This window comes from Cyclopterus lumpus, chromosome 5, assembly GCF_009769545.1.
Source record: "Cyclopterus lumpus isolate fCycLum1 chromosome 5, fCycLum1.pri, whole genome shotgun sequence".
Classification (NCBI taxonomy): Eukaryota; Metazoa; Chordata; class Actinopteri; order Perciformes; family Cyclopteridae; genus Cyclopterus; species Cyclopterus lumpus.
Window position 1 is genome coordinate 1,786,636 of NC_046970.1, and position 23,351 is coordinate 1,809,986.

Genomic DNA, 23,351 nt, shown 5'->3' on the forward strand with positions numbered 1-23,351 from the left:
CGGCCAATCGCGGGCCTCCCTCGCGCCTCCGGGGGCAGCCGTTAGCCAATCAGCGCGCTCCGCCAGACAGCAGACGGGCTGCGCGTAATTGTGACTGACGGGGGGGGGAACCATTTCATTCAAAGCGCCGCGGCTCGTTGAAACAATGTCGCTTTCTCGACGCCGTTCGAGTCCTCCCGTTACATCCGCGACGTCCACGCGCGTGAACGGAGCCGCCGACGCTCGTTTTGGGAACCGCTCGCGCAGGTCGGGTCCCTCCCACGCGAGCGGGAGACGGCGACACGAGCTTGACGTCACGTTGAGGCCAAATGTTCCAAATGTTCCGGTTACATAAATCAGAAACGTGCATCGCGTCGAACGGGGCACCGCGCTGGACCGGCTCGTAACGCAATTGGGCGCAAGTTATTTGGGCCCCGCGCCGCCCGGAGTCATGGCGACAGTAGCTTTGAGTCCAGGCCGGTGAGGGCTGGTGTGGACCGGGAGGATCCTCCGGGAGACCCCCCCCCCCCACGGGCCAAGGAGCGGGAGTGAGCTCAGAAAATAAATAAAAAAAGAAAGTGCAAACTCTACCGGAGGAAACCGACCCGTGTCGTGCGTTCACATATACACCCCTGAGGCTGGAAAGAAAAAGCAAATAAAAGGAGGAATATTGACACAGATTTAAAGCTATATAATTGAAATTGAGCAGGTTTTCAAAACAATAACAACAAATATAACAGCACTGCATCTCTGAAACATGTTGCTGCGACAGTAAAAACACACACACAGCCCGGATGGACTTTTTGAGAAAGTATCGTGTGCATTTTATTGAATGTTACGTTCTCTCCATTATACATTAGAACAACCTTGAAATAGTATAAATAGATCTACAGCATTGTAAAAGATGACGATTTCCAGTCCGGTCTATTTACAGAAGACAACTTTAAGAAGCACAGATGGGGAGAAATGCAAGATTATTAGTTTAATTGTAATATCAAAGAACCCTTTTACTCAGTATTGCACATATACTTTAAATGTTTACCAGAGTCTAGTGACAGCACACCCTCTCATTCACAACTGTGTCTCAACCCCTGAAACAGCCTAGAGAGTATAATACTGAACACATCCTATATTCTTTCAAATAAGCGCTTCATAAAATATATGTTCTAGTATTTTTACAGACACTTTTTTGCTATATCCTCCCTTGTGGTGTGAGCTCTGCCCCTCACCCCTTTATGCCCTCAAAAGGAACAAAGCACAGATGCTAATGTGCTTGTTGTTTTGCAAGCAGGCCTTTGGACTACAGTATGGGAGTGGATTCACTGGTGCTCTCCCAGTTGAGGTATACTCTCACTGGGATTACACCGTCTATATATGTTCTCCGTCCTGGAATGCAGAAACAAAACAATGTCCAAAAGGGAAGCTAAACTTTAAATACGCTGTGATGTCAGACTCATTTTTAGAGGGAGGAAAAGTGAAAAATAAAAGAAGGTACATTGGTCTCACAGATGTGGTACAATTTGGACCACAGCCACGTTTAAACAATTGTATTACTCTTGCTTAAACATTGTACGTTTTCTTCTTCTTGCATTTATGAATGATAACTATTGCGATTGAAGCTGAATAGAAGCACTGAAGAGCAAATGCAGTTTGGACTTTAAAACCCATCAAACCAACACGGGGGTCCCGTCATCACCCTCAAGTTAACGGTTCTGCAGCAGCAAGCGGATCCCAGATAACCCGACCTGGAGGCAGGCCGAGGTGGTCCGTGTGTGTATTCGAGGGAAGCCTCTTTAAATGCATGAGCTCTCCTTTTCTCTCTTAAGGTGTGTCACTGACATCTCTTGGCATTTTACACATTCCAAGTTTCACCGGCTGGAAAAAGTTTGTGACGGTCCTTCCCTCCTTCCCTGCTTCCCTCCTTCCCTCCTTCCCTGCTTCCCTCCTTCCCTCCTTCCCTCCTTCCCTCCTCCCTCCTTCCCTCCTTCCCTCATTCCCTCATTCCCTCCTTCCCTGCTTCCCTCCTTCCCTCATTCCCTCCTTCCTTCCCTCATTCCCTCATTCCCTCCTTCCCTCCTCCCCCCTTCCCTCCTTCCCTCAGCGTACTCGGGACGCCACATTGCGTTTGATCCGCCGGGTCTTGTGTGAGGACGGGTGACAGACAGCCGGGTTCGGGCCCCCGGATAATGTGGCAAATGGGAAGGAAAAAGGAAATAATATGTTATGACGAAGGTGTTAAATGTTAAAAAATATTCTGGCAGTGGTTGAGGATGAGAAAAGAGATGTGGCAACGTATTGCCTTCGAGCTACGTTATACGACTCATCTTAAGACTGAATATTCAATACCGACATTAAGGTCATCAACATGTGTCAACATGTTTAGTTGTTTTTTTTCCGAGACACCCGCCATCGAAACCACGGCTTAGTTCAGGAGAAACAACTCGTCACGTTGTCAGACCACTTTTTTTTTCCTGGCAGTCACAAATCAAATCAAGCCATCGACTGAGTTCAAGTCACACAAAAGGCCTTCAGGTGTTAACGATGCTATCCACCCCACTAAAATGGATGGGGGATGGGGGGGGGGGGGGGGGGGGGGGGCATTGACAGCAACCAGGGAACAGACTATTGACACCCCTGAGCCATTTTCCTTGCTGGGAGTCAAACGCAACAGGCAAACAAAGGCCTGCCATCAGGAGAAAGCTCTCGCCAAGATGGAGCGATAACAGTTGGCATCTGACTTCCAATTCAAAGCCTCAGGCTGCATTTTTTTGGAGAGGGGGCGGGGGGTCTGAGTAGGTGAGAACGAGGCATCCATTGTGCTGGTTTACCATAACTAATCAGGAAGGGGAAGTTGTGTTTGCTTAGCATTTGGGAGGAACCAAAATGTGAGTGGAAGACAGAGGAAGGCCCGTCGGGGGTGTGCACTTCTTAGTGAAACCCAGGAGTCTGTTTTGGGAACTGGCTTCAGATGAGCCAGAGGGGTCTGTGCACGTGTGTAATGCACACAGTGCAGGGCCTTTTCACTGCATGCACACACAGGACAGTATACTACAATGTTCTGTGGATTGGAAATGAACCACCGTCGCCCCCTAGAGGTCAGAAATAGGACATTTCCTGTCACAAAGGGAGGGGTCCTGCTGCTGAGCACCCACTCAGCCGTAGTGATGGACATTTCTAGTTCAGCTTCTGGGGGATGTGCATATCTTCATGTTTAAAACTGAAATAAATGCAGTGCCGTGGCTGCAGTCCGCTGCATCTCAACAGCAAGCGCCGCTACTGTTGAGCTCCCTGCAGGCTGACATTTAAATACGTCAGCGGAATTTGGAAAGAAAACGGTGAATTCATCTTTGGCTTGTGCAGTCTTCCATTTAAAAAAAAAAAAAAAGACAAAAAAGGCAAGTCACATTTAATAAATGATGAAAACACACGACTAATGTATGTAATGTTTTAATTAAATATGAGTTTCTTGGAATAAAAAAAAAGTGCGGGTACTTTGGACGACGGTCAACGTGGGGGAAACAATAATGGCAACAAATTGAAGAAGGTTTGAATTTGTTGAGTGAATGGAGGCAAAATCAATAATAAATCAAATGCTTTGTATAAAAATAACAGCAAGACGCACACGCCCACAAACAATAAACACATCCTGCATAATCAGCCCGCTGCATTGTTTCAATAAAAAGCCCTCCGTTCATTTGGAGATTGTTGGAGTTGAGTGAAGTTAATAAAAGCACTTAAAGAAGCATTAAACAGATGGAACGACGTGTGAAATATTCCTGAATCTGCAGTGACATGAAAACCAAAGAAAGAAAATCATTTTCAATAACACGGTGGCCGCTGACATTCTGACCTCGCGCCCGCTCGCCGTTATCGCCGATTAAAAATCATTAAGAAACTAAAACTTTACAGATTCTGTGCAAATATTTTGACACGAGAACATTTGAAGAACACAATTTGTTAGGAACCATATAAACACCCCTTCGATTCCATCACACTAAAAATATTCATAGTAACCAGATCTAAATGGATTCATACAAAACAAAGGATGAGAAGATTAAACCAATAAATACAAGGAAGACATACGTAGGTGTGAGTTTGTCACTGTGTGTGTGTGTGTGTGTGTGTGTGTGTGAGATGGCCACTGGGTGTTGTGCAAAGCTACGAGATGGCCAATGAGGAAGAGGATGATGGGAGACAGAAGAGCAGTAACGGGTGCCTTCTGTCCACTTAATAGATCTTATAGCCAAGATAGAGCAACGTTTAAAAACAGTCTTCATATAGATCCTTTAGGATATAATTGTCGTAGTAACAATATCTTCATTAACAATTTTAATTAACAAAGAGTAGGAACAAGAAATGACAAAAAGTTCATCAGCTGAGGTTTTCAATGGCAGCCTCTCCTGCTTCAAAGTCTAAAGCCTTTAAAGATAGTTTAACTTTCTTTCTTAGATGATTATTTGATTCCACCAGGACCAGCCCATAACTATGTGTGTGTGTGTGTGTGTGAAAAATGCCCACCCCAACCCTACAGCTGACCTCTCCTCCCCCAGCCTCCATCCATCTCTACTCAGAGGAGCTCATCTGCATTGCAAACAAGTGTTCCACTCCTCTCTGCAGGTACTTCAGCGACACTCATCTGTCCTTTGATCCGAGCCCTAGCTCCTAGCTCCTAGCTCCTAGCTCCTCGCTCCCTACTGTCTCAGAGGCGGGTCTGGGCCTCGGGGACGTAGATTTCGACGCTGTCCGCGCTCTCCGTGGCCGAGTTCTGGCGAAACGAGGCCGCCTTTTTAGCCGCCAGCAGACGCTTGCGAGCCTCGTGCCTCTGCTTCTCTGCTGAGGCCGAAGAAGAGGAGGCGGAGGAGGAGGAGTCTGCGCTCTTCTCGCGGCCCAGCGACGGTCGGCCCTTACCGGGCTTCTTTGACGCGGGAGCGGCCTCCTTCTCCTCGTCCTGTGGCGTCGGTGCAGGACGACAGACGGGGAGGTGGGAGAAAGGACACAGTGAGAGAGTGTTTCACATGGAGGCGGTCTTCAAGAGGTTCTGGTGGGCTCGGCAGACTTTGACAAACACACGTTGACTACGCCGATTGTATTCGTTAAAGCTTGGAATAAACATTTAGTGGCTTCAGGTGTTAAACAGACAAAACACAGAAAGACAGCTGCTAAAAAACAGGCAAACATTGAGAAGAAAAAACAGTCATTCATATGACAATTTTTGTAGACATGAAAATGGCAACATGGATTGATGGCCACATTAGATCTAACTTAAAAAGACAATAAAGGGATCACAAGACACACAGCAAGAGCGCCTACGCTGCATATCTATAAACACACACACACACACACACACACACACATATATATAAAGACCAACCACAGACCAGAGAGAGAGAGAGAGACATTTAAACAGAGAGAGGGCATTCTGCCACATGGCCAGTGCATCTGAAGCATGCTCCACTGCGACCAGCAGCACAGGAAGTGAGGCATGCATGTCTCAAAAGCAGGGCTTCACTTCTAAAAACACACAGACAGCCCTCTTTGAGTCGAGTTGCTTTCATGCATGCCCAAAGGGATCTCTGGGACCCCTTTGTATTGGACAGTTAAAGAAAAAGAAAAGAAGGAAAGTGGGAGAAATGGTGGTGGTGGTGGTGGGAGGAGAGAGGCCGGTATCGGCGGCTTTCCTACCCCAGCCAGGGCACTGGGCAGCAGGGGTGGGAAGTACCTTCCGCCCAGGGGGCGACTGGGCAGCCGCAGACGGAACGGGCTGCCAGTCATTGGACTTGAGATGGTAGAGCTCGTCGAACTTGAGGCTGATGTCCTCGATGGAGAGCTGCAGCAGGTCCCAGAACCCTGCCAAGTCCTGGGCCGTGGGCCGCGGGTTGGCATTCACATTCTGACCCAGAGAGGGGGAGGGGGGGGGGGGGAGGGGGGGGGGGGGGGGAGAGCAGTCAATGAAGGATGAGGATCGAGGACGCAGTCACTGTTGTAGTGTAGAGTTAATGAAATGAAATAGATTGGAGAGGAGGAGGTTGCATTTATGAACTGATTTTAATATTTCACATCAGCAAAAAATAAAAAAAAATACACTGTTTGAGTTGGTCAACTGGTCGGAGCCCATTACCCCCACTGCGCCTGTTACTGGTCGTCGTGCTCTCCTTCAAGGCACCCACTGTGATCAGCGGTGGTTCAGGTCAAACAAATACTTTTTAAGAAGGTTCGGCAAGTGAAAACTAGGCGCTATATATATATAAATATATATATATATATATTTCTAAAAATACTTTGTCCTATGTGTGTGCATGATGTGAAAACCAGGGCTTTGGGCTTTGTCGCCATCACACGGCTTCACATCTGCTATATTGCATCAAAATGTGTCTTGTTCAAACAAATTGAGGGTCTACATTATTTATATATATATATATATATATATATATATATATATATATATATATATATATATTGCTCGTTTATATTGTGTTGCATGTTTCTTTTGTTGCTTTAGGTGAGGTTAGAGTGATGGTTGTCTGGTGGTCTCTCATCTGGGAGACAGATGAGAGATGGTGCATCAGGGTCCCGTCATCAGGGTGCAGCCTAATATAATAATATAATACTATAATAATATAATACTGGACTCCACCTCAGCCCTGCATCACCAACTCGCTGCCTAACATCCTCTGATTCATCACTAGAGGGCGCCATTTCATAAGGAAATCCTTTTGAAAACAGACAAAATGAAAGCACCACTAGGAGCCAAGTGACACAGGCCCACATGTTGATCACATTTATGATAATGTCAACACAAACGACTGCAATCCTTCAGGGTCCAGTGTGACATTAAGATTCAAAAGTAACAAAAGATTAAACTTGCTTGCTGACAAACAGATATGAAGGATATGATTTCCCCTTTTGTTCCGAACTGACTGAATGTACAAAGCTGCATGGCAGAAGAAACGCAGCTCCTCTGGACAGCTACCCAGAGTGCACTGTGCAACATATCAATATAAGATGATTAATTAGCCCAGCCCTGACCCATTGACAGGGTCTGAATGAGGTCATTTTATGACATATTGTTAGATGCAATCTATTTAGAAACAATTTGTGTGACGCTGTATAAAACACGTCAACAGAGAGGAATGGATTATGGGCTTATTATAAGCTTCTTGTCTTTTGTGCCTTATTGAGTGGAGGCCTGATATGCTGTGCTCATATCTTAAAGATGAATCACATGGGGCTGGGTCTCAGTTTCCGGCCCCTGGGAGGCCACACACACACACACACACACACACACACACACACACACACACACACATACCACGTTTTGGTCACACAGTCCCCGAAACTGCTGGAACTTCTGGGCCATGAGGAGCTGGGCGCTTCCTACTGCGCTGCGGACCTTCCCCAGCACTGGAGAGGGAGCAGAAAGCAACGGCCAGTCACAACGTATCGACGGCAACACGCACGAACATATGTGACGAATGTTCTCAGAAGGATTCATCTGGATGGAGGACACCGAAACCCAGTCTGCTGTGACCAGCCTGCAGATCAAACCGGATCAAACCGGATCAAATCCACTATCTGATGCACTGGATTGCAAAGTTATGGCAACATGATTATTGTGCGGTGAGACCCAGGCTCTGGAGTACAGATTTGCATCATGTTCATATGCACTTCTGATATGAACTGAGCATCCAAAGCCTTTCCTCCGGTTTGTTTGTTTGTTTATGTGTACAGTGTGTATTTGTGTACGTGGGTGTGTGCTCACTTGCTGATCTAATCTGGAGGTTTAATCAGTTCCAGAGTAGATTTGTGTAATTCTGTGGATTACAGGCCTGCTTGTGTGGTAACCCCGGGTATTACCGCCTCATCCCCTCCATGCTGAGCATGTCTGAGAGAGTGGTAGTGGGGCCCGCGAGGCAGAACCGGGTTCTGAACCCCGTGGTGAGGTCAGGCAGCAGCTCAAGACCCCGCAGGGTTCAGTCAGAGGTTCTGCGGCGATGCTTTGAATGCACATTTGGCTCGGCTCGGTCTCTTCAGGGCCAAAGAACTTTGAGTAGATCAAATTGCCGATGGACATTAATTGCTTCTAGAGTAGTAAAAGTAGAATACCTAAAGAATGTAATTAGATATCATCAGTTACATAGATATGGATCGTACCAGTCTAGCAGCTAAATAAACATACATCTAGAATTCAAAACCCATTATGTTATGTAAAAAAAGAAGAACAATTCTCTTGCATGATTGGAGCGTGTGCAGGTGACCCGGCCCCATAAACAACCTCCCTGAGCGGGACCCTGGAGACGCCAGCCTTACCCTCCTCCGAGAGCGGGTTGTCTTTGGTCTCCTGCTCCATCTGCTGGCACCAGCCCTCCATGCGTCCCGTCTCGGCCTGCAGCAGCTTCAGGAACCAGTGGCCGTCTCTCCGGCACAGCGTCCCCCCGCCGCCGCTCTGCGGGACGCCGCCGCTCCCGTTCCCGGTCTCCAGCCAAGGGTCCGGAGGTGGGAGGGACGAGGGGTCCAGCGCCGGGTCCAGACTCTCTGAGAAGGAGGAAGAGCTGCTCCGGGTGGTGGTGCGGTTGAGGAACTGCCTGGGCGGTGGAGGTGAAGCGATGGCCCCCGTCGCGTCTCCGTTGTCTAAATAATCGTGTGCGGGGGCGGCGGCGCTCATGGCTTGGCTGGCACTGTTGACCATGACTTTCTTCTCAAATTGTTTGGCGTTATCGATATGGGAGATGTCCTGTGTGTCTGAGTCGGTTTCTTGTCTGGAGGCCATGCTGCTGGAGCGACTGAGCCTGAAACACAGAGCGACACTCGCGGTCACACGTGGGCCCGTTTCACCGAAACGTGCAACGCACACACACACACACACACACACACACACACACACACGATGCTTTGAGTCTCTTCTGCTGGTCAATACGGATAGAAATGAACAGTATCGATCTGAGGCTTTGATCATATGCACTCAGACCGGTATCAACTGATCTCTGATCAGTGGACGTCTTGGTTGACGAGGAAAGAACAGGCGGAACATTATTTCCATTTCAGGAAATGCTTAGAAGTTGCAATTCGCTCAGAGAATGAAATATTATGAGGACGAGAACAACAGAGGGCTGGAAACGCATCTGAGGGAACATGAGGGTCCAACAGTGATGCACAAGGGAGGAGCTCTTGTTCACCTGGTTTTGTTATTAACACGTCTGTCAGACACTGAACGCACCGCAGCATGCAAAACCAAGAGAACACGGGCGTCTCCAGTGTCACACAGTGAGCAGACCAGTTGAAACACAACTCATGCAACCAGGACACACACACACACACACACACACACACACGGATGGTTTTCAGACGACATTCACATTGGCACATCTTCTGTGAAGGGAGAGAATGGTCAGAGCGGTGTGTGTGGCTATAATATAAATTCCTCACGTTGTTACAAGGACAGGAAGAGGACTTACTGCCACCCGTCCTCCACCTGTACTCCGATGGACTGAAACCTGGCCAATGGCGGGGTCTCCTCTCGCGGGACCTTCTGGATACAGTCGACCTGAGAACAACGAGGGAGACGGGAGAAACACACAATTACTGACTCTGAAGCCAATGGTTTCACTGGCCTTTAACGACCACTGGGCAGGTTTTTTTTATCACAACATTCTTTTTAGTGATAAAACAAATCACCAGAAAAAAAATTTGGAGAAAATCTGTATAATGTGCCACAATCACCGGTCCCCCTCCTGTGAATGTGCAACGTTGAGGAAAGGGCTGTGAATTCAGAACGCCATTCATCAGGGGGACGTACAGCCAGCTCTAATGACAGAGGGGCGCCCTAATGAGACCCTTTAAGCACATGTTCGACACACTCAGACTGAGCCAGAGATAAACAGATATTTAAATATATATATATATATATTTCCTGGATTCAAACAGGCGGAACGAGCTACACTCCAGAGAACACTGCGACCGTCCCGGCCCTGGATGGTGCGGCGGTCCCAGTGCCTACCTGTATGCCGATGGAGGACAGTTTCCGCCTGGGTACCGGTGCCACCAGGGGCTCCTCTGCCACGAGACTCCCTTTGTTCCACCCGGATCTCAGCGCTTGATGCTGCACTACGGGGTCGCTCGTCCCGGTGGAAGCGTTCGAGGTGTTGGGGGCGAACGGCTCTCTGGGGATGGCGATGGGAGTGGGGATGATGTGCGGCGGGCGGGCGATACCCCGGGCCAGGCTGTTGGCGCGGGTGCTGTCGAGGCTGTCGGAGGAGTTGCTGTGAGCGTGGCTCGACTGGCTGTTGACCTCCGACCTCCGGTCCTGCTGGTCCAGGTAGTTGTCCTGGGCCGACTCTGTGCTGCTCTGCACCGTCACGGAGATGTAGGGCTTGGAGGTCGTACGCGGCGGCACCGGCGGAGGGGCAGCCTTCTTACAGGTGGTTATGCACGTGGAGACTGGAGGAGAGGAGAGGAAGGAAAAGACATGAGGGAGAGAGAGAAATGAAAGGTTGAAGCATTACAAACGATGGAGGTAAAGATGTCTACCCGTAACAGTGAACTCTGGCATTATGGGATGCATGTGCATGTGCCCTGAAGGCTTTTACTCCACAATATCTTTACATTGTAAGTAGTTGTTTGCTGCTTTGTTCACACGCTTAGACTGTTATGGTGAACTAGCTTGGACATGAGGATCGTGCACTAGCTGGAATACATCACACACACACACACACACACACACACACACACAAAGTCCTAAGCTTTGGTAATGTTGGATTATGTTACGATGCTTAGTTTCATGGTCACATGGCAGCCTTTATACATGTAGAGCTGAGCTCCTTACAGTGTGAACGAGGGCTTACAGGATGAAATCCACGGGACTCATCTCCCCTTCATCGCTCTGTCCTCTGTCCCGCCCCCACCACACCATTGCACTGCCAATCACTCGTCTCATCGATCAGCCAATCGGCTGTCTGCGATGAGGTCGATGGTACGTTCCCTCAATATGAAACACGAAGGAGTGCCAAATCACAACTGCGGTGTAGTTGAGACCTTGAATCTGCGGACTTCGTTAATCTGGATGATTTAAAAAAAATAAGAATAAAAAGTAAAAGAGTTGGAGTCGACCTCACGGTGGGATCCCTACATTCTACGCCCCTCTTTGCACCACGGTCTGCTTCGAACCTTCATTTTCATGTAATATTATATTTAACGCCGCACAGGGAAGAGGAACAGAGAGGCGTGCGGACAGAGAGAAATAAAAGTACTTTTTAAATGAAAATCGGTTATTGCGGCGCAGGCTGCTTCATCAGCCGGCTATTAAATTGATTCAATAATCATTTCATTTGTGAATACAGATAATACAATATGTCCTTGACATGGCTTACGGGTGCAGACCACATCATAAATCAGGAAATCAGTCGCCTTCAGAGCCTTTTATTAACATCAAATATGACTCATTGAAGCATTTCTAGAGACGATTGTCGGGTCTAATAATTAAATTGAATTATGGATCGTGCCTCATGACGCAACTTACAGAACTGTCATCTAGTGAATCCCTTTTATTTAGCAATGTCTGCTGATATTTAATCAAAAGATCACGTCTGTGTGTAACATAGTTCACATAGTTCAGCTGTCGCTTTGATGATTCAGAACAAACACAACAGAATGGATTCAGTCCAACCGCCTGATCTCTTTAATGCTCATCTCACCGTGAACATACCAGAACACAACAGATTATTATATCATTCCTGGATAGTCAAAAGTGCTCCCATGCATTAACACTTCACTTTTAATGAAGCAGAGACAACGCCCGGAGTTGGACCATATCCAGACCGCTGCTGTGCCACACACACACACACACACACACACACACACACACACACACACACACACACACACACACACACACACACACACACACACACACACACACACACACACACACACACACACACACACACACACACACACACACACACACACACACACACACACACACACACACACACACACACACACACACACACACACACACACACGCCCAGCCCTGATTGTACATAATAAGCAGACAATAAGCTCACTGTGATGATTTGCTTGTTGGAAAACACCTTCAGCTCCACTTTTTAAAAAGACGGAAACCAACCGACCCGGTCTGTCAGCCAGATCTGCATCCCACGACATCCGTGAATGTGTGTGTGTGTCTGGTGTCCAGAGCCGTCACCGGTTCAGAACGCGTCTCGGCCTCTCTGAAGTCGCACGGAGCTATTTTAGCAGATCAGCACCACTGTGGATGAACGTCCACCTCGCCGTGGAGCACCCACCGGCCTCTGACCGCCATCTTTGCCTCGGGGAAACCTGCTGAGACGGCGTTCCAGTGTCCATGTCTCCCTCTCTTCACAGAGAGATGTCGGGCAGAATGGGAGTGTTGCTGATGTGGCACCAGCTCCACATCTGTCATGCTCGTACTGCCATGGTCCCTAACTGGGTGTGAGAGGGCATAGATGTGTGTGTGTGTGTGTGTGTGTGTGTTAGGACACCTGCCTTGCAGTTCTCCAAGTGTCACATCTCGCTTTCGTCAGCCTGAACAGAATCTGCTTGTCCCACCAAAACGAGCCCTAAATTCTTAACCGACAGCTGCCTCTGAGATTACAGCCGAAGGAGTCGAGCTGGACACGATGAACGGGGCCAAAGGGCGTGCAGGAGCGTCCCCGTGATGGACGGGCACGGGGTCCAGACATTCACGCCCCCCGTCGGGGTGGTTGGGTTAACCCCGAACTTTCCACGTCATCGGGTTCAAACGTATCAATACTTTAGTGCGAGGCTTAACACACCTACAACTAATGCCAATTAGGACATGTGACTTCACACGTTCTCAGTAGCCATTTTAAAATAAAGATTATTTCATGGGCTTCTTGTCCACGTTTTTGTGTTCTTACTTAACGACGGCATGCAGACCAGTTCAACCACATGGTTTACTGAACACACTGCACTCTGGCTACTGGTTACGCCACGTCCCAGATCTCAGCTGAGAAACATGGGCATTGAATCATTTAATAATTGCCCAGAACTTTACGTGAAGAGATTGTATCTTATAAAATTAAATGTATCCGAGTCCAACACGTACAGATGTGCAAGCATAAACCACATTGTGTGTGGACCAGTTCCTGTGGAGAGGACCAGTTCCTGTAGAGAGGACCAGTACCCGTGGAGAGGACCAGTACCTGTGGATAGGACCAGTACCTGTGGATAGGACCAGTACCTGTGGAGAGGACCAGTACCTGTGGAGAGGACCAGTACCTGTGGATAGGACCAGTACCTGTGGATAGGACCAGTACCTGTGGAGAGGACCAGTACCTGTGGATAGGACCAGTACCTGTGGAGAGGACCAGTACCTGTGGATAGGACCAGTACCTGTGGAGAGGACCAGTACCTGTGGATAGGACCAGTGGGGACGAAGCCTTTCCTTCACCTGAACTCACAGCACCAGTAACACAAAAGAAAGAGTTGCAGAAATGAAGCCAAAGACTTTATCTTCTTAAATAAGCTAAATGTGTCAGAAGGGAATTTAACAACAGGCACAAGCGGACGCTTTGTGCCAACATGAGTGGAATCTGGAGTGGGCGCCGAGCACAGCTGTGTTCATGCCATCTGGACCGTGGGCTTGTTGTCCACAGCGAGCCCGGGTCCAAGACCAGCTCACTGCATACCAACAGATCACATCGTGGCTTAATACTCGCACACTAAAAGAGACGAGACGCTCCAGTCGACCCTCGGAGAGGTATTTAGACCCTCGAATTCAAGATCAGGGTTTACGCATGTTTTGCCAAATATAATTCCTATATGTTAAATTGACAGGAATGTTCAAAAGGGGCAAACGGTGCCCACGCATAGTAATAATGTTGTAATAACAGAGGAATTCAAGCATTTGGGACTTTTAGCCATAATGCAGTTAACATACTTGGGTCTAAAATCTTTATCTTTGTTAATTTTAATGGATTCATTCCCTCATTGGGCACATTACAGAATGCATCATTTCACTGAGAGCCCCCCCCCCCCCCCCCTTATTCACTCCACCACCGTGGGGCAGATGACTCTGGAGGACAGTTTTGCTCGAGCAGTGTCATAAAGCCCGTTGAACCATTCAAAAGAAACACTATGCATGTGCAGCTGATTGTTCAGGTGGTGCTGTGGTCAGTTGGAGCAGGACCAGAACCTGGACCAGAACCAGGACCAGAAGCTGCACCAGAACCAGGACCAGAAGCTGGGACACTAACAGACAAAGGGGGCCTGGGGGCTTGCTGCCTGCCAGTTGACCCATCTGTCAATAACAACCACAAGACAGAGATAACCTTGCCTGCAACCATCCGGGCTCCATTGTTCCAAAGCATCATCTCATTAAATGCTTTTAACAACAACAACAACAACACAGCTGTACAATCTTCATATTAAATGTGACCTCGAACAGTGATATAATCCATGTTGCACTACACAGCACTTTGTAGTGAACACATGGAGCAATCAATAATTAATAAAGTGATCACTGCTTAAAGCTGGACTTCATTCACAGAACACTTCCCAAAGACACGTGCACTTTCCTGGAGCCGTGACACCGACACGACTTCATAATGCACACGGTGTCATTGACCTGCTCACACACACACACACACACACACACACACACACACACACACACACACACACACACACACACACACACACACACACACACACACACACACACACACACACACACACACACACACACACACACACACACACACACACACACACACACACACACACACACACACACACACACACACACACACACACACACACACACACACACACACACACACACACACACACACACACACACACACACACACACACACACAGGGATGTTTCACGCTTCAGGGACACCGCGCGCACGGAGGAAGACGGAAACACGCTGAGCACGACGCAACTATCGTCAAACACGACAACAATAACGGGTGTAAAGACTCACCCTGCGGCCAGGCACGGTAACACGCGCACACGCACACGCACACGCACAGCGGGGTCCCGAGTGGAGACTAATTATCTACCCGGCAGCTGCAGCCGGAGTGGACGGTCCCCCGCCGCTGTGTGCAGGAGGAGAGCCGGGGGAGGCGTGTCTACTGATGCCTTCAGGGCCGCCTCGGACACGAGAGCGCCGCAGTGTGAGTTCACCTAAAGGGCATTACGGTGCTTTGTGGTGCACTCGCGATGAGGCAATTGAATAACAACGTGAAGACTGTAGTAGATTATTCATATTTTTGTAAAGAATCGTCATTATTGTTTCGTTATTGTCGATGCTCTTTTACTTAGTTAATATTCTTTACTGTTGATTACTTATGTATAATACTTGTTTTGATTCCTGTTATTATGCCCATTGTTTGCACTGTTCTGTCTGCTGCCGGACTAATAAAGTATTGTTTTTTGAATCTTATCTTTTTATTCCACAGGACAAAAATAGATAAATCAATCAAAACAATTCAGAGCGACACAATCTAATCCTGATTTACAATTTTGACAAAAGGGGGGGGGGGTTTATTTGATCCGGTAAATTAAACTTTATGTTCAAATACCATCAAAGTCTTCATTTCCCCCCTTTACCAGCAATATGACAACGGATGCTGAAACGTTCGACTCTCCTGAAGGCAGCACACGCTCCTGAAGTCTATTTGACTCCTGTGGGGAAGAGCGCCACCTGGTGGAGGCTCCGTGGTAGTAACCATGCAGCATCACGTCCCTCTTTATGAACACGGGGAGCAGCTTCCTCGTGCTGCTGCGTTCAAGCTCCACCAGACAGCAGCGTCTCTTTTCGATTAGGTTTGTCTTGATTAGTTCAGTTTTAATTGTGTCTCGCGTCGTCCTTGAAGTGGTAAACTGATTGGAAAAAAAAATTCATAATAATTATGTCAGGTGAGCCTGTTTAAGTGTGTTACCTGTGTGTGGGGGTAGGATGCGTTGGCTGTCTGTCCCAAAACGCTGAAGAAAAAGTGCAAGCTGTTTCTCCTTTGGGGCTTTGTCCAAGCCAGTGGCTGTCAGGTAAGAGCCAAACTGCTCTTTCCATGTCTTCCACTGTGCAGAAAGGTCGTCTAGCGTGGGCAGAAGAGGCTGCATTTGAGCTAATGTGCTGGGGGGCCTGTTGGAGGACTGGCGGCCCACCCAGGATCAAGGCAATGAAGAGCAGTCAAAGTCATGAGAAATACAAATGGAGCCGCCCATGTGGCCCATGTGGCCCTCTGGAGTCGGGCTCACATGCGTACAATTAAGTTAAAGCTTAAACCAAAAAAAATAACCCAAACAGATTTTCACTATTGCATTATGTAATAAAGGAGGCACACAGTTTGGTAACACATACCACTGCATCATAGTAACAACTCCCATGACGCCACTTCGCATGCTTTATGAATTCACATAAATACATTTATGTATTATTAGTTGTTTCTCACCGGTGCTGGTGCTGTAGGAGCGAACGGCGGCGTCGACATGAGGCGGCGAGCAGCCCGAGTCCATGGACGCCGTGTCGTCGTCTTGGGAACAGCCGGCCTGGATGGCTCTCAGGTAGCTGTGGCTGCGGGATCGGAAGCACGTCGGCATGGGCAGGTCCAGAGGCTCGGGGATGTCCTGAGAGTGGGAACGGGAATCTCTGAAGGTGGACTCGGAGCTGCGGTCCTCGTAGTGGCTCATGTCCAGGTCCCGCAGCTGGAGAGAGAGAGCAAAAAAGGGCAAGTAAGGAGACCAGGAGTGCATGAGGGGGGCGGGGGGGGGGGACTAACTGGCCAGCTGACTGTTTCTGTAAAGGGCCTTCTCCATTTGTGAGAAGCATCTGATGGGATGAGATTAAACGGAGTAGAAGTGAGTGGCAACCAGATACAACGAGGTGCTCCTCAACCCCAGTGGAACCAGTGGAACCAGTGGAACTCCTCCACACGCCGCGTGTCTGGGTGGGCTGTCATGTCATCTGTGCACATGCATTTTCATTTTTTTTACATCAAAGACCTGTCAAATTACAGAATACAGAAGAAAAGGCAAGAGGCTTCACTTTGAAGAGTTGTGCTCTCCCCCGAGGCTTCGTTTGAAGCGTGTGATGCAGATGACGGGTTTCATATGCGGTTGATTGACAGGAAAAGAGCCCGAGTGGGAGTTACAATGTGTTAGTAAAGTTATGTGGATGCTTCACTGACTGCTATCAGAGGCATATGGAGGAGGCAGATCATTTACACCTGCACACATGTTGGAGTTATGGTGGTTCCCACTTGTCCTGATTAAGCTCCCTGTTCCAAGTTACACAACTTGACCTCAACCAACCTACATTCTGATGCATATGAAAGGTTTCGGGCGTTCAAAACCGAAACAATTAATTCATATTTGTTGTAATGTGGTGACCGGTCAAGAGATTGGGTGTACATCCCGTAATAGTAGCCTCATTTGACCAGTTCCTTTGCAAAAGATCAGAGTCGTTGTTCATCATCTCAGTGACCTCGTCAGCGGGAGAAGATGAATTAGACTTAAAAATACGGCATTCATTTGGCTCTTCATAACATTAGTGTGAGATACATAAAGGGCTTCTGTGTTGAGAGGAAGCCCATTTTATTCCTGACATTCAAGAGGCTAATTACGCCACGGAAATGAGTGCTCGTAGCTGAAGGAAGACAAAGGGGTCTACAAATCTATTCTTACCTCATTAGAAACATATGTGCTGAGCGAATGAGAGGAAGAGAGACCCGAACAGACCTCTGACGGCTCACATTCAATGGGACCCCGGCTCCACGAGAGCACTGACCTGTCCCAAGCAGCTCCTCCTGCCCAAGGTGCTGCAGGCCTGGCTGAAGTCATCGTCATCCCAGTGTGGCGAGGAGGAGACGGTGCCCCCGATGCAGTCCAGGTTGTCCAGGCTGCGGTTATTGGAGAGCTCTCTGAGCGATGGAAGACAGCTAGGAAGAGGGGGAGAGGGGAGAGGTAAAACAAGGCAAAAGAGACGCGTTAAGGTCGTGAAAGGAGTGCACGGGGACGGGTTCAGGGGAAAAAAGACAGTTCTTGTTAACATATGATGACATGGAGGCAGAAGGGAACAAAATGAATGATCAGCAAAAAGCAAAAATTGAGAGAGAGCTAAAAGGAGGATCGGGTTTTGTCATTTCCACTTTCATTCACGAGTCACCGTGGATCCCAAATCCTTCTTCAATTAAATTTTCATCTAATTTTGGCATCGGCCATTGCAAAGGGCATCTGGGCATGCAAAGCCGGTGATGTCGGGGGCGTGGTTACAGTCACGGTGCCAGAGACAAAGAACAGGTTCAAGTCTCATCGCTCTGCAGCTCTAAAGTCACACGGTGATGGGAACATGCCGGTAAGCCACCATGCCATGGTCTGTGGACGCTGACGCCCCCCCCGCCCCCCCCATTAGAGTCACACTCAGCTACTTCTCTGCTGAAAGCACCGGGCAGATGGTGTTTACAAGCTTAAGGGAGGCTGGCAGTTGTTAGCAGCATTAATTGGCATTTGGAGTGGCCACTGACGTCTGAGGGGGGGCGGTGCAGAGTCATTGGTTGTAAATGATCCAATGAGACAAAAGGGGTTCTGCACCACGCTCCCGAGACGGGGCTCACCGACCTATCACTGACCTGCTCATCGACCTGCCCAGCTGGTGCAGAGAGGGCACACTGTGGAGGGGAGACCACAGGGGGTCCGGCTCCCCCTGCAGCAAGCTGTAATCCAGGGTTCGGCTGCTCGTGCCAATCAGGGGGGAGAGTGGGGTCGGGTGGTCAGGGATCGGCAGGGGGGAGCAGGGTTAGTCATTCAAGCACACGTTCGGGGGAAGAACAAAATCGATAACCTTCTAAACATAGACTTCAAACGGACTGGAACTCTTTTATGGACGTGGACGTGGAGGTGAGCGTGTGAGCCTGTGCTGTGTTCCCCAGGACGAAGCCTTCAATACTCCAGAAATGTGCATGAAGTGTTTGCATGTAGTGCGGCACTGATAATTCATATTAATAACTCCAGGAACACTCTGACAACAACAACAACAACAACAACAACAACAAGAGCTGCTTTAGAGAAGATGTTGTCACAAATAAAGAAGTGTTCAATCTCTGGAGTTACTTTGGTGGAGGCCGAAAGTCGATTATAATACAATAATAACACATGTGTGCTAATGAAAACTGAAAGCGCACTTCAATTCACTCTTATGCCGACAAATGAATAAAAAAACACATCAAAAATACTGTGGAGTTTACGAAAGCATGAAAAAAAAGACAAATTAAGACTAATGCGTTTTAAAAAGTGTGCATTGTGTGTCTCTTATCTTGATAAACATTCCTTAAACCCTGCAGACAGCATTTCAGATGGAAACATAGAAAGTATTTCTGTGAGCCAGCAGATGGAACCGCTGACTCACTCTTTAGTGACTTCGGGGCGTTGTGATTGTTGTTGTTGTCTCGCTCAAATCTGCTCAACGTCGCCTGAGACACAAATGAAAGAATGTGAACGCATCTTTCTGTCATTTTTGCAGACCTATTGCGCAATACGCGCGCTTCAGAAAGCGTGTAATTTAAAGACGAGCGAGGCGCGGTGCCAGTCGGCCGCAGACACCAGGCTGGTTGGTGGTGATTTACTGGTTGAGTGGAAACAAAGAAGCCGTCATCTAATATGTAAACTCCACCCATGTGTTGTGTCCTCTGAGCTGGTTCTGTGTGGGTCCACCAGTGGGAAGGTAGATCACAGTAAGGCTGCCATGTGGGGGACGACAGGGAGTCTGACACCACTTAATTCTATGCATGAGTTAGCGCGGCATGGCCTGTGTGTGTGTGTGTGTGTGTGTGTGTGTGGGGTATTCATAACTGTGTATTCTTAGGGCGTCTGAGCGTGCCCTGAAAAACCATTTTCAGAGCCACACCTTTTAAAAAGGCCCACGCAGTATCCTTTAATCCAGTATATCTCAAACCGGATATAAGGCCTTTAAGTTATACACCAAACCATTAAGAACTTCCTTATTTCTTAACTGATTGTGGTCTTGTTTTTTTGGCACCAGAATACATTCTCATAACTCAGATTCATAACTGTCTTATAAATAGCAGATAGCAGGTTGCAGTCTGGTGTTTCTTTAATTTGGATGGTGTGGCTGCATCGGTTTTGCGTTTGGATCCTTGTGTTTTTAACAAGAGGTTGTCTCCCTAACTGTTGAATATGAATATGTCCTGCGTAGTACGGCGCAGCTCGTGGTCTTACTTGCGTGGGGGTAGCTGGTCGCTCAGAGACTGCTGTGTAGCCCTGAGGTAGCTCTGGCGACGAGCGGCGGATTTTGGCGAGGGTTTGGGGCTCCCCTCCGAGTCATCGCTTTCCTCCACGTCTCCCATGGCCTTCACATAGCTGCCGCTGCGCATCCGCCGACATGGGATCTCATTTGCAGCTGCGCTGCGGCCCAGCGTGCTGCTCCAATCCCCCTGCAGGCAGCATTTATGGATAAAATGAGCCGTTAGATGGTTTAACAATCAGCCCTTCATCACTGTATTTTAGCTCTTGATAGTTAGCACACGTGTCAAAAGGCGTACAGTAAATCCTCTGTAAATATAACTTGTATCGAGCACTTCAGTCCTACTCACCCTTCGTCCAACCTGCAGGTAGTTGCAAGGTAGTTCTGGCTGGCAGGACTTGGACTTGAGCATGGACCTGTCCAGAGTAGCGGAGCCCTTCTGGATCACCGGTCTCGGCTGGCCCATGGTCAGTGCGGACCAGGACCCTCCTTTCATATAGTCATCATCATTGATCACCATTCTTCCGGCTCCACCTAGTCCACGACCTCCGGCGCCCCCGGGCCCAGCGAGTGCCTGATACTTCATGTCATTGCTGCTCTTGGAGGAGCTGATGGTGTTGTAGCCACTTTGGATGTATCTGGTCTGCCCCCCCTGACTGTCGTGGCCGGTCGGACGCCCCAGAGTCATCATGGCCATGGTGTTGTGGTAGCTGCTCAAATCGCTGCTGTCCAAATCGTCTGAGCTCCAATAGCCCGACATGTTGGAGCGCGGTCGCCGTTTGGCGGTCGCCTCTGATTTGGTTCCCCGATCTTTACTCTTGGATCTCCGACTCTGCTTCCCTCCGTCTTCGGTGCCGGACGAGCCGCCGCCGCTGCCGGTGGAGCGTCCGTTGAAGTTCCCTTTCATGTTTTGGCTTTCCAGCGACTGGGACTTTGCGAAGAGTTTCTGCACTGAATGCAGCATGTAGCGGATGCGACCGGGACTGTCCGTCTGCTGCTTCGCAGCCGCAGACGCAACCGCAGACGTTCGATGAAACTGCAACGTGCTGAACCCGTCGCGGCCCGGAAGCTGCTTGTCGAACTCCAGCAGACTGGGTGGCGCCTGGTTCTTTGTCATATGATGCGATATAGTTGCTGAGCCACTGGTAATCATAGGCGTTCGCCCTGCCATGCCCATGCCCATGCCCATGCCCATGCCCATGCCTGATCCCGCGCCCATGCCCATGGACATGGACGTGCCCATGGTGCCTGTGCTTATCCCCCCGATGCTGTCTCCAGGTGGGGAGAAGTCGGACTGGTCGTAATTGTAGTGAATCCTGGGGAAGGTGCTGCTGTTGGACAGCTGGTTGTTGAGGGGCAGCATGCAGTCTGGCGGAAGGGAGCCCGGGTTGGCTGAAGGATAGAGGTGGGGGTCCATCGTGCCGTAGTGGTCCATTGCCGGGCTCAGCAGGTAGGGGCTGCGGGGGAGAGTGCTGGTCTTCTGAGAGTAGAGGGCCTCTGGATGGCCTGAGGGAGGTTCACAGGAGTCCGACAGGTGTCTGTTACGGTTGGTACCCAACCCCTTCATGGCGGCGAGGAGGTCCGACCTTCTAGAAGACCCCCAGGCCAAGTAGAGATGACTGATTACCTTGAAAGTGATTCCTAGAAGGCGGAAAGACACACAGAGGGAAGAGGTTTAATGTGGCGCTGGGTGATATGGCGGTGTACAAAACACACCCATACATGGACACATTCAATCCCAACAGCTCAGCCACACCAACACGCCCACGTCTGTGCCCGAGCAGACGACAAACGGGCAGCTGTGAGGGAAACTCTGTCCATTGCCTCCCACAGAGGACATCAGCGTTAAAATGAATGGAAAAACAATGAGGAGCTGCAGCCAGTGGGCCAGGGCAGGGCGTGCAGAACAAGGGCCGGCAGTCATCTGCCACTGCACACCTCCACAGCTATGTGGGGCTCCAGCATTCAGTCAAATATCAAACTCTTTCTGGTCCAATCACAATCACAAAAAGAAAATGAATCCACACGGCACATGTGGATCAATCAATAAATGAAACGTTGTGTTGATGCAGCATTGGACATTAAATCATGTAGCTGTGATACAGAACGATCTCTGGGAGAACCCTTTCTTTCAGCCCTGTTTCTCTGCCCGTTACTCCATCTGTTTATCCCTCTCTCTTCCTCCCACCTCTAGTGGGTATCCCTGGCACTGGCCGCTGAGCTCCTGTCCTATCTTTGCATTGGCGATGCCAAGGATGGTGGGGCCGACTGTCATAGTGGAACCAGTAAAGAGGATTGGACCAGGGGGGGGCTGGCAGCTACACCTCTTTGGCCTATCAGTCACGCTGTGCCAACGCCCCGCCCGGCAACAAGGAAAATGGAAAAGCGAATGTGATGGAGATTATTTTGATGTTCATGCATCGACAGGCATATTTATTCCACTATTCCTTTTTCAATCCTCTGAATTTATGAATAAATGAAGTGGAGCAATCTTTTTTTTTGGGTATCATTCTGGACTAAAGGAGCCCTGCATGTGGAGACAGATACCACTATTGAAAAGTCAACAGTATGCATGCTCCTTTCTTACAGGTGTGGTTAATAAGTGAATGCAGTTTATGAGATTATTGTTCTGCTTTTATTCTCCAGGTTTAAAAACTTAGCAAATCTATCTGCCGTTTAGTTTTGGCAGCTGCAGCTGAATGTTCAAATCAGCCCAAATCTCATATAGTTATCCCACACTTTTTCTTTCTATCAAATTCCTCCCCAAGATTGATAAGCAGCAGTTGTATTGTATGGTAAGCGTGGAGGATGTTAGATTTAGGAAAAAGATGAAGGATACGGCTCGTCATTAGAGCCCCCTGCAGAGCTCCAGCAGATGTGAAGAAAGAATTAATAAAGTGGTTAAAAACCCAATTTCATCCTCAGCACGGTACATTTGTTCTTAATCTACGTGGAGGAAGTCAGCCAGGCTGGCCGACGACATCTTAAATTCAATCATGTTCAGCTTCCTGACTGCGAGGTGTCCCGTCCCGTTGGACCACGACCAGTTATTCTATGGACTGTTATTGCAAAAATAAAATAAAAATGAGTTGTTGTGATTGTTTCAGAC

At 48.7% G+C, this 23,351-nt stretch overlaps 1 protein-coding gene across 1 annotated transcript; it reads right to left on the bottom strand.

Annotated features, from left to right (window-relative positions):
• Window positions 1-3,458: 3,458 nt before the first annotated feature.
• On the bottom strand, window positions 3,459-21,809 carry dlgap4b (discs, large (Drosophila) homolog-associated protein 4b). The gene is made up of 12 exons (XM_034532047.1): window positions 21,512-21,809; window positions 20,592-21,376; window positions 20,218-20,432; window positions 18,612-18,713; window positions 17,771-17,921; window positions 16,437-16,689; window positions 9,974-10,413; window positions 9,432-9,520; window positions 8,287-8,765; window positions 7,289-7,380; window positions 5,699-5,869; window positions 3,459-4,927 (listed from the first exon to the last, which is right to left on the bottom strand). Exons 1-12 carry the CDS (start codon window positions 21,807-21,809, stop codon window positions 4,679-4,681), a joined length of 3,324 nt encoding a protein of 1,107 aa, XP_034387938.1. The 3' UTR covers window positions 3,459-4,678.
• Window positions 21,810-23,351: the final 1,542 nt, after the last annotated feature.

What these genes read in the sequence shown, in the direction of transcription:
- dlgap4b (XM_034532047.1), bottom strand. Translation starts at nt 21,809, where the DNA reads ATGAAGGGGTTGGGTACCAACCGTAACAGACACCTGTCGGACTCCTGT. An exon ending in CTTCTCCCCACCTGGAGACA is followed by an intron (nt 21,377 to 21,511) that starts GCATCGGGGGGA and finishes CCAGTGGCTCAG; the next exon opens with CAACTATATCGCATCATATG. An exon ending in CAACCCGCTCTCGGAGGAGG is followed by an intron (nt 7,381 to 8,286) that starts GTAAGGCTGGCG and finishes CTCCCTCTCCAG; the next exon opens with TGCTGGGGAAGGTCCGCAGC.